General features: G+C 39.7%; 1 protein-coding gene across 5 annotated transcripts in view; it reads right to left on the bottom strand.

Annotated features, from left to right (window-relative positions):
* The window catches only part of atp11b (ATPase phospholipid transporting 11B), a 154,365-nt gene that overhangs the window by 96,894 nt on the left and 44,990 nt on the right, over positions 1 to 12,481 (bottom strand). For all 5 annotated transcript variants that reach the window (XM_060941173.1, XM_060941174.1, XM_060941175.1 and 2 more), the window contains exon 2: positions 33 to 149. In XM_060941173.1, the coding sequence (XP_060797156.1) occupies positions 33 to 149 (117 nt within the window). The remainder of the gene's footprint in view (positions 1 to 32; positions 150 to 12,481) is intronic.

Here is a 12,481-nt window from a genome sequence, read left to right as displayed (position 1 = left end):
GAAATTAGGGGGCTCTCTCAGTCCAGGCTTACCTTGGAGGAGATGATCCTGTTATCTGCAAACCTCTGTGGAATGTAATGTCCATGCTGGGGGAAGCGGTTTGCGATGTAAACAGTTCTGGTGTCACTTTGATGCGGCGGGTCAAAACCCTGCAAGAGGGGAACACAAGTACGTCAGAACGTCTGCCATTCAGGCTGTCTGTGTCTCCTGGTAATGGTAAGCAGTACACAAATTAAACTTTCTTCCTTCCTTCCTAGTGGACTTTACTATCTATCATCTATCGATCCATCTTTATCGATCCATTCATCCATCCGACTTTACTAATCTATCCATTTATCCATCCATCTATGCATGCTTTGGTCTGTCTGTCAAGTGAATGACTGTTTATAGCTGCTATAATGCAAGTGAGAAAAGATCCACAATATCAAATGAAACAGTAAATGGATAAAAAAAGCATGATGCGTCATGAATATTTGTAATAGTTAGCAAATCAGTGTAGGTAATAAAAACACTTCACGACATACAGTTATAGGAAAATAATCTAAACTTTGGAGTGGTAACAGTAACTGTGCGTCATTTTCCTCCAACATGTCCCCAAGTGTTTTACACGATAGATATCAAGTTATTTCAAATTTTAGCCCCTAGATAGAGACAAATTTGCCAAACAGCATTAAAGACGGCAACAGGGATTCTGAGAAAACTGAAAGGGAAAAAAATAGTGTAGCGTAAAGACATTATTTAAAAATGGGATACCAATGCATTTTTGACATCCCACCTCTGTTGAATGACAGGTCTCCAGGAGAAGAAGTGACAGCACATTACTAGTTCAACTCGCAAAATAAAAATGGCCTTGACGAGGAAACATGTCTGAGTGCTGGCCTGAAAAGTGCATCATTAATTCAGCTATAAAGCAGCCGAACAATTCATTACAGAATGGTCTCACTCACAGCACTGCAGATTTAAATCACTTACTATCGATTCCACTACTGCCTTTTTATTCACAGTCCCTCAGGAAGGGCTGCAGGATGTTAGACTCTATGCACAGCAGGCAGAACGCATATTCCTGAAGATTAAATCCCATGCAAACAAATGGTTTGTTTTCAGGACGTGACCTCACGCTACACAAGTAACCAGGTTACAATGCAGTTTAGATTTCTCTCTAACTGAACTACTGCACATTTGTCTGAATAATTAAATCCAAAAAGAGGGACACTAATTGAATCACTGCCTGATCGATCGCCATGACCACATGAGCCATTTCCATGAAGCAGCTAAGAATGGAAGAAACATTCCTGCTTTGCCCTCGGCTCTCCATTTTTTCCAAGATGATAAAAATGAATACGTAAGGAACAAAAGGTCAGGGTGAAAATTTAAAATCCAAGTGTGTCACTGTAATTGTATACTGTGGCAAGAAAATGTGAAATCGAAGGCGCCGACTTTCAACGTCGCAAAAAATAAATAAATAAATAAATAAATAAAATAAAATAAAAATGACACCTACGGCTCAGTCCGTACTGTCAAGACCTTGGTCTGATATTTTCCCATAAAGACCTCACATTCAGTTAATAAGTAGTTATTATTCATGCAGCTTGTTTCGTCTAACAGCAGCATTAGTGAAAAATACAACAATTGACCTCAATGCTGCTGAAACTTTCACTTGTTGCACAGATGCACTGGAGAAAACGTTGGGTGGACATTAAACATCGCTGTAAATGTGTGTGAGAATTTCCTGCATTATAAGTGTGATGCTGAACAAGAGCAGTGTGCTTGATCTTTTCTTAAAAGGTGACATATTGTACCCCTTTTCCACAGTTCCCTGAGGTTTTAATGAAATATCTGTGACATGCTTTGGTCAAAATACTCCAAGGATGGATGGATGGATGGATAAATAAATAAATAACCCACATTATAACCTTCTCACCCTGTCTAAACAGCCCTGTTCAAAATGGCTGATTCGAGTGCCTCTTCTATTAAGTGATATTGACCCACTGCTGACTAGAACTGTAACGGTACTCCGCAGTTTAAACCTGCGGTTCGGAGCACGATACGACAGTGACATTTTTCGGCTCAGTTCGAAGTTTAGACATATTCCCGCCAGTTTACTATCCTCTCTTTTTATTGGCTAAATTGTTTAGCGTAATCCAATCAGATCAACGGTTACAGAAAATCAGTCGGTGCTTTTTACAAAATGGCTGATACTCCTGATAGTAACGAATCTGAATCAGCGATAAAGATTAAAGAGGCCCCAGCAAAATTCAGATCGCAAGTTTGGAAGTATTTTGGCTTTCGAGAAGATGCAGGCACCAAACAGCAAATGATTTGCAAACTGTGTCACTCAGATGTTAGCTATAACCAGTGATGGGAATAACGGCGTTAGAAATAAACGGCATTACTAACGGCGTTACTTTTTTTAGTAACGAGTAATCTAACTAATTACTTTTTACATCGTTATAACACCGTTCCCGTTACTTACAATAAAATACTATGCGTTACTTTATTAAAGCTGTTTTCATCTGGCATGCTGCTTGTTCAGCCTTTCTTTACTCTGCTTTCGTGTGGGGCGGGGAGACGCAAGACAACGGCGCAGTAAGCCAATCAGAGTAGATTTGGACAACATATGTAGGTAGGCCCCGCCTACTGCACTACTGCGCACTCTTTCAATCAGAAGACACAGCGATGGCGAGCGGTCAGCCCAAGACTGCGCTTTCACATTGGAAATACAGCCATTGCTTTTCATTCTTTGAAATAAAAGGCAAAAATGTCTACGTGCAATGCACATTATGTCGAGGAACAAAGTGTTTGTCCTCGTCAGTGGCCAGTAATTAGTAACATAATTTTAATAACTACAAAAATATATTAAATTTGATAGATGTCTTCTTACATTGTCCCACAAAAATATTAATATATAGTGTAGATCACGTTACTAATTGGTTCTGTTAAGTGTCCATTTCAGTCATTAAACACATTTAACATTCACTTTTATTATGATTACACTAATTGAAATTGATTTTTTTTGGGGGGGGGGGGGGGGGGGGTAACAAAATGTAACGGAATAATTACTTTCCTTGGTAATTAGTTACTTTTATGACAAAGTAACTCCGTTACTAACTCAGTTACTTTTTGGGAAAAGTAACTAGCAACTATAATTACTTTTTGAAAGTAACGTGCCCAACACTGGCTATAACATAGTTCTGTTGTTTAAGGGTTGCTGTTTAATTTAAATGTTTTCTGTTTTCACGAAAAATATCATTATATTTGTTTTGTTCATTTCACCACTGAGATCAATTATAAATGTTATTTTTTTTTGCACCATTTAAGTTTTATTGAGCAGATACCATATTGGCGTGTTAGGTTTATCTCAGAATTTCAGTAAATGCAGCTGTCTGTTAGAACAGAAACTCATTTATGTTTCACATTGTCTAGTCAGTAATTGTATGATTGTTTTATGGTTAAGCATAATAAGCAGTATTATACTTCAGGTAGAAGTTTATTTTGAGATGTTTTTATTGTTAACTATTAAGACTTATTTTAAATAAAAATATTTAAGTTCACATTCAACTTTTTGTGCCATGTCACTTTGCATAATATCGTATCGTAAATAACTATCATCGTGTTGAGAAAGTACGATACGTATCGTATCGTGAGAGAGGCGTATCGTTACAGCTCTACTGCTGACCCCACCCCTTCTTCCACCAGCCAGTCAGGTAGCACTATCCTCATGAATGTTCACTCCAAAAAAAAAAAGGGTTCTCAAGCCATGAGTGGAGATACTCAGATGAAGGGGTGGAATAATGCTAATGAGGTTAAGCACTTTTAAAAACATTCCCTGTGTCCAGAATCACTCCCTCCTCACTACGTATATAGTGAGGTCACCATTTTGTAGTGCTGTCCGAACGTATGGTGGGAATTTACACCCTATATAGTGCACTCAAAATATCCCACAATGCATCACAAAAAGCAGTGTACAACCAATGGTCACTAACCAAGCAATATATGCATTGCGGGCACGCTGAAAGAAATCAAATCAAAAGCCTGAAATTTGATTTAATAAAAGGCAGCGGGAAAGAAGAAAGTAATCAGCCTTGATTTAAAAGAACTGAAAAATGCAGCAGACACCAAGTACTTTGTATTTATTAATGTGGGAAATACGTTCAGTATAATCTGTATTTATCAGAAAAATACATGCATGCGTGTATTATTTTGAAAACCCACCAGCTGACATTTTAATTGTGTGACAGTAATGACAAATAGAGCGACGGAATAGTGTCTGAAAGCGTTTTTTCATTTTATCATCAATGAGCTCACTATATAGTCCTCTATATAGTAATTCCCTATATAGTGAGTAGGGAGCAGTGAATGAGTGAGTGATTTCGGACACGGATTGTTTTCAGTTTGTAACAGTTTAGAGGAATTACAAGAAGCAGTAGTGTCTCAACAGGTTAAGGCTCTGAGGTACTAATCAGAGGGCCAGGGCCCTTTGGGAATTACATTACACTACAGGCATTTAGCAGACACTCTTATTCAGAGCGACGTACAACAGAACCCTGACATACCCACAGCAGTGGGCACCCCAGGGAGCAGTTGGGGATTAGGTGCCTTGCTCTTCAACACTTCAGCCATTCCTGCTGGTCCAGGGAATCGAACTGGTGACCTTTTGGTCCCAAAGCTTCTTCTCTAACCTCTAGGCCATGGCTTTCCCTATAAGGGAAGCCCTTTTCATATAAGGACAAGGCCCTTAACCCTATCTGCTCAACCCTATCCACACTGAACCCCCACAGAGGTGGGGAAAATAACAGGTAGAGAAAGAAGCAGTTTGTTTTCAATTCCAATTAAATATTTCACTCCTTTCTTGCTTTTTTCATTCACTGTAATGTTTCTAATACCTGTTAAAGAAAAACTTTCACTTTCAAATATTCAGGGCTGAGGTGGCAGTGAAATGAGCACATCTTAAAGCAGCTGTTTCTGTTCCATGGAAATTAGTGAGTGAGGAAGCCACGTCATCCAACCCGTGTAACACACACTTTCAACAGCTGCCTCGCTCAGTTTGTGTTTGCACTCCACACACACACACAGATAATATACACTCTCCAAGGGCAGAGTCAAACGCCTCACTGTCTTTTACAAAAACAATGCACACAGTAAATGATATCTTATGTACAGGATTAAAGCGCGACTGCAAAATGGTTTCACTTTCCAAGGAATTTAATTCAACAACTGCATTTTTCAATTATTCATCTGTACAGAAAGAGTTATGCATCTCTAAACACAGCACATTCCTCCCACCATTAATTACAGATTTTTCCCCAAAGAAATGTTTCCATAATGGCGGAATGGGATCATGTGTGCATGTCCAAGTTACTGTGCAATGTCATTTATTCTTAAAAGCATTTATTCGATTTAAAGTAAATCTCAGTGCAAGTAAACATGCTTTACATTCATTTTGCATGCCACGTCCTTCATTTCCATTTAGAAAAAAAAAAAAAAACAGCAAAGAGAAAATTCCCCAGTCTGTTCAAGTGCTTAATGCTGTTCAGAGAGTGATTTATTATTTATTGTAATAATAAACAAAATTCTGTAATTAATTCTAGTACATTACAGTTTCCACAGCAACAGCTCATTCACAGGGATTTGTACAGCAGACACGCCACATAAAATGGTTAAAAAACATGAGCAATCACTTATCTGTAAGGAGAAATTCATTTAACATTTACAGGAGTCTCTGGCATTTCTACTCAGTAAAAGTCAAGTCAAGTTTATTTGTATAGCGCTTTTAACAATAAACATTGTCGCAAAGCAGCTTTACACAATTTGAATGACTTAAAACATGAAAAAGTCAGAGGTAAAGCCACTACCAAGTTTTCTGACATCTTCAGGACAGAGGAGTTTACATTTTCCAGTTTCTCTAAAGCCTAGGTCACAACCGGACGTACGATTTCTTGGCCGTGCGATTTTTGGCGTTTCCCCAAATCGCTGCGTTTTTTTTGTTCATGGAGAAAGACGCACGTTGGCCACAAGTTTGTCTTGCAACCTGAAAAAAACGTAAGCGCCCGTAGAGTTTGTTTGACATGACAAAGAACCTCTGCGGCCGGTCTGCGGCTCGAAAATCAGCACGTCACACGCGCGCCCTCCGTGCGTTTCTTGCACGTAGACCGGCCGTAGGCGCACGTACGGCCAGTTGTGACCGAGACTTAACAGACTCAGAAATACTTTAATAAGCCCTAGAGGATTATTAACATAACATCATAATCTGTGTTTTTCTTTGTTTGTTTTATTAACTTCATGAGAGAAAGAGAGGCTGGTGAAGGAATGACTTTATAGCGGCTATAACATAAGTACGAACAGAAATTAACTTGTTTTATGAATGTTTCACAACATTACATTTAACAAGTGCTCTGAGAGCACAATATCTCCCGCTGACAACTATGCCATAACTAGTAAAATGCAACTGAACTGAACGAAATTGCAATATGCGTATTATCGACATATAACAAAGAATCCTGCCAAGTTTTGTGAATTTCCTCCAAAATTGTGAGAGGAGTTGATTTCAGAAGGCGAGTACCCTTCCTGGGATGGATGGACAGACAGACGGACTTTGCCACAACATTATCCCCCTTCGGGCCTTTCGGCCAGCGGGGGATAAAAATTGCGAGGGAAGTTGATTTCAGAAAGCAAGCACACCTTGATGAAATTGCCAAAGTACAAGTTTGTTAATAATCAAGGGCATAACTCTGGTAAAATTTGCCCAAATTAAATAAAGTTTCAATGTGTGTATAACTGTCATATAACAAAGCCTTTTGCCAAGTTTGGTGAAATTCCTCCGCAAATTGTGCGAGGAGTCGATTTCAGAAGAACGTACACCCGCATGAAATTGTCCAAGTTATTTAATCAAGGGTCAAAACTCAGGTAAAATTTTCACAAATGAAATTAAATCACGATATGCGTATTACCGTCATAACAAGGCCTTTTACCAAGCTTCAAGAAACCTGTCCAAAAATTGTGAGAGGAGTTGATGTCAGAAGGCAAGCACACCTTCATGAAATTGTTAAAGTACAAAGTTGTTAATCAAGGGCCACAACTCTGGTAAAATGTGACTGAATTGAACGAAATTAAGTCACAATATGTGTATTACAGACATATAACAATGCCTTTTGCCAAGTTTAGTGAAATTCCTCCAAAAATAGAGAGAAGAGTTGATTTCAGTAGGAAAACACACTCTCATGAAATGGTCAAAGTATAATTTTGTGACTCAAGTGCTGTAACTCTAGTAAAATGTTACCGAACTTAACGAAATTACAGTATGCATATTACCAACATATAACAAAGAATCCTGCCAAATTTCATGAAATTCCTCCAAAAATTGTGAGAGGAGTTGACTTCAGAAGGTGAGCACCCTTCCTGGGACAGACGGATGTACGGAAATCGCCACGACATATTAATCCCCCTTCGGGCCTTTCAGCTAGTGGGGGATGATAAAAACTATGACGTGCCATTCGTTAAACAAATAAAAATTGTTGACAAATTACTGTGGTATAAGAGGAATGACGCCCTTGGGGATGTGCTGTTATACAAAATAATCAACTTCAGGGTGGTAACTAATCGCTTCATCAATATTTAAACGTCTGCCAGCTTTGTTGGAGGTGGTTGCGTTTGCGCCTCTGTTTGTTTGTCTTTTCCCAACATAATTCAAAAAGCAGTGAATAGATGCTGATGAAATTTTGAGGAAAGGTGAGCCATGGGCCAAGGAACAACTAATTAGATTGTGATGCAAACCCAGATATGTATGCGGATCCAGGATTTGTCTGTCTGTTCCCAACATTACTCAAAAAGTAGTGAATGGATCTGGATGAAATTTGGGGTAGGTTCAAATGATTTGATTTTGATAATCTGTGGGGCTTGGTGGAGGTATGCACTCTACCAAGTGACCTTCCAGTTCTGTATGTATTTAAAATCACTGTTATAATGACATAAGAAAAAAAAAAACCCAAAAACTAAGAGCTTATATAACTTATGGATTAATTTCTTTGTAAAGCCACGAATCATTAGTTCCTGAAGATGGTCTGGGTCTTTATGAAGTGTTTAATGTGTTATGGCCCTTTTCCACTACCCTTTTTCAGCTCACTTCAGCTCGCTTCAGCCCGACACGGCTCGCGTTTCAACTACCAAAGAACAGCACGACTCGGCTCGCTTCAGCCCTGCTTAGCCCCTAAAACTCGCACCGTTTTGGAGTGAGGCTGAAGCGAGCCAAAGCGAGCCGAGTGGGGCTGGGGGCGTGAGCAGACACTCCCCTGTGCACTGATTGGTGAGGAGGAGTGTCCTCACATGCCCACACACGCCCCGCGAGCACGCTGGGATCTGTAAACACCGTAAACCCGGAAGAAGAATAATTACGAATTACGAGAATTTCTGAAGCCTTATGCACCTCGCCTCATCTACACGCTCTTGCCAGTATCTGTTGGCATTGTCGGTGACAACAAGCCACAGCACCAAGACCAGCAACACTAACGACTCCATGTTTATTGTTTACTATTCGGGTTGTGAGACTACCGCTTAAAAGCTCACTGATGTCACTGTTTGCGCTGCTTAACGACATCACGTGACGTCCACCCACTTTCGCTAACTCCACCCAATGTGTCCACCCACTTCCAGCCAGCACGGTTCAGCGCGGTTGTAGTCGAAATGCAACTCCAACAGCCCCGCTCAGCTCGACTCAGCCCAACTCAGCACGGCACGGCTCAGCCCGACTCAGCCGCGTTTGTAGTGGAAAAGCGGCATTATATGACTAATCCCAAACAACACACACACAAAAAAAAAAAAAAAGCAAAATGAACACTAAATATATCCACTGTATACAATTTATACAGTCAATTCTGAATAAATGAATATACACAAATAATAAATAATAAATGAATAGTGCAGGCCTCCAGCAGATGTTTAATGTGTGATATAAGAATGGCTTTAAGCAACACACACACACACACACACAAATTTCTTTGTCACTCTAACAGGAACACATGAACAGGAATTCATACAGTTATCGAATCAGCCAATCATGTGGCAGCAGCACAGTCCATAAAATCATGCAGACACAAGTTAATAGTTTCAGTTAATGTTCTCATCAAACATCAGAAATTGGGGGAAAAACATGTGATCTTTGTGACTTTAACCATGACATGGTTGTTGGTGCCACATGGACTGGTTTGAGTATTGCAGAAACTGCTGATGACCTGGGATTTTCTGTGCTACCCGCGTCTATCTGGTACCAACTCATTCTATGATCCATGTCTCTCTCTCTCTCTCACTTTCACACACACACATACACTCTTCATTCTGATTTTTGATATAAACTTTAATTGAAGCTCTTCACCTGCATCTGCATGATTTTTTTGCATTGTGCCACATGACTGGCTGATGAGATAACAGTTGGACAGGCGCTCCTCTTCAAACGGATGGTGTGCGTATGCATGCTGTATGTAAAATATTGCTAGTACCAAGGATCAGTATCGAGCAGGTACAAAATTATAGTAGATTGGATATCAGATAAAACAGCTCAGATTTTGGACCCTGTACCACATGACAAAGAGACTGGAACTGAATTTGGATAATAAATTAATATTTGGAACTGGAAATCTTTACATATAAAAGAGACGACTTTTTTTGTGATGAGTGATTTTATTATACATTTATTATATTGGATTATATTATGGATTGCAAGTGATTTTTGTGTGAAAGAGTTGAACTGTAAAGTACTTTGGGTTTAAAATAATAATAATAATAATAATAAACCAAACTTTAAATCTCGAATGGTACAGACATCGGATAATGCTCAAGATTTGGGTATCATTAGTGGTATCGGAAAAGAAAAAAAGTGGCATCTCTTGCTAAAATGTTTTGCAACACCAAAATTTCTAAAAAGGTTAAGTCAGATTGCGCTGGAGTTCTTTTGTAATAACAGGGGAACAGGACTGCACTGCTAGTACAAAGGAAACTTCAGGATCTCGCACAGGATATCTACTGACGCTGTTCATTTCATTGCACATTTCTAAGCGAGCAAACTTTTACAAAGGCACCAGACCACATACCACACCATGTGGACTTAAATTATGTTTAGAACAGATGCCAAAGGCACTTACCGAGGTTTTTATCCAACACGTCTCTAGCACCCACATGACTTACAGAATTAATCACGTTTGTGCCAAATAAATCTAGCTCATCATGTTTCAATAATTACTGTCCTGCAGTGATTGAAAAAGCTTTCAATGTCTTGTAATGTTTCTTATAAAATGATATACCTTTGTAGTTTGCCTATAGACAGAAACCTATGCACAGACTTGCCATTATTTGTCATTCGTTACTTTTCTACTTACAGCTACTGTATCTGCCTTCTTTGACCATTTTATCATGTTCACCCATGATTAGGTCACTTGTTATTTCATAATTTTGATGTCTTAACCAAGAAAGCAAATTAACCCCAGGTTACATAAACATTTAGGGGAACCAAGTGCCAGAACTCTCCTGAAGAACACCACGATCAGAACTGTTCAGTGTTCCCACCACACCAGAGGAACAGTAGATGTTATGCAAATTAACAAAGTGAAAAACAATGCAATGATGGAGTCTACGCTTGGGCAATGTAATGATTTAATCATCTACAATTTAAAGGTGACATATTATACCCCTTTCCCACAAGCTGACACAGACCCATGAGGCCTGAATGAAATGTCGAACATGCTCTGGTCAAAATGACACAAGGATAAAACACCGCATTAACCTTCTCACTCTGCCTAAACAGCCCTGCTCAAAACAGCCGATTCAAGTGCATCTTCTTTTAAATGATAATGAGCCACTGCTCACCCCACCCCCTCTTCCACCAGCCAATCAGGCAGCACTTTCCTCATGAATATTCATTCAGAAAGGCAGTTTTCAGGCCACGAGGGGGCAGCATAATTCTCATGAGCTCTTGTGACATTGGGGGGGGGGGGATCTAAACAGCTTGTTAACGTGCATGTTCCCTGAAACCCTTGATTTGCAAGTGACGTCAAAGCAAAATAGAAACCCGGATGTCAGCCATGTTGGTGGATATACAAATGCGGGGTCAAGCGACATTCCATACAAAACTTATACCCTGTCCACACTAGGGATTTTGTACCGATACGAAACTACTTTCGTACCACAACACCTGTCCACACTAGCAACTATACCGGTACTGTAGCGGTATAACTGTATCGGTACGAAACCCACAAATGTATGGGTTTCGTACCGGTACAGTATCGGTACTGTAGCGCTTCGCTGTAGTGTGGACAGAAGAAGCGGCTCTGTATCGATACAAATATAATGCACAAAGTCACACACCTCAATCGATGTCTTCGCTGAATAAAATAGTGAAGAACGGAGATTCGTTTGTTTCTTTCTCAACTGCCTCGCACATTTTATACGATTCGACTGAATAAATGACCACCAGAAATACAGACTGTACACTGACAACAAAAAGCACACACGCGTTGTTTCATCCGTACGGAAGCCGAGAGAGGCCCTTCATATAATCCTTTTTTTTTTTTAATTCACCTTGTTATCCTGAGATAACGACATAATTAATTCAGGATCTCGAGAAAACAACACAACTAATTCGAGATCTCGGGAAAACAAAACCGTTATTTCGAGATGTAGAGACGGGTAACCGTGGAAGGCAAGTCTTTGTAACCAATGAGGAGTCAGGAGAAGGATGATGTACGCAAAGGATGGTTAAATTTATTTTTACCTAATGACAGCTCCCAAAACCGTACAGAATATTTACAGTGAATCAAAAAAACCTGAAAATAAATAAATGACACGATGGTCAAACAAAAAGGCAAAAATAATACTGGAAAATATAGCTGCAAGCAGCAATGTGGGGGCCAAGCAGTCTATGAGACAAGATGTCAGGCCAGTAGAAGGCATTTGCGCCATGTGCAGCCTAGTGCAAAGTTGCTATGTACCAAGTTTGGGAGAAATTGGTCAAAAAATTGAGGTAGGAGAAGCATTTTAATTGATTTTCACGAAATTCAAAATGGCGGAAAATCCTCAAGTCTGAATATGACGTCATAGGTTGTGATGGATTCGGCTTGACCCAACGATTCCAGCGATAGTGGAATTTTGTTTCTACCCAAAACGCATCATGAGATATGAGCAAAAAGACATTTTTCCTTGTTATAGCGCCCCCTTGCCGCCAATGTGTTCCAAATTTGTTGCGGCCCTTTTTGGAGAGGTCTTGCATAATGCCACCAAGTTTCATTTAGATACGCCAAAGGGCGGCCGAGATATGAGCACACTTCCTGGTTCGCATATGCTCAGCCAAATTTGATTGGCTGCCACGGCCAAACGTTTATGAAATTCAAAAATCCGTGTAAGATACTTGTGCAGACTCGTCCAGAGTTGCTATCTACCAAGTTTGGGAAAAATTGTTCAAAAACTGAGGGAGGAGAAGCATTTTAATTGATTTTCACAT

Source organism: Neoarius graeffei, chromosome 15 (assembly GCF_027579695.1).
Source record: "Neoarius graeffei isolate fNeoGra1 chromosome 15, fNeoGra1.pri, whole genome shotgun sequence".
NCBI lineage: Eukaryota > Metazoa > Chordata > Actinopteri > Siluriformes > Ariidae > Neoarius > Neoarius graeffei.
This window is presented reverse-complemented; position numbering and strand designations above follow the sequence as displayed.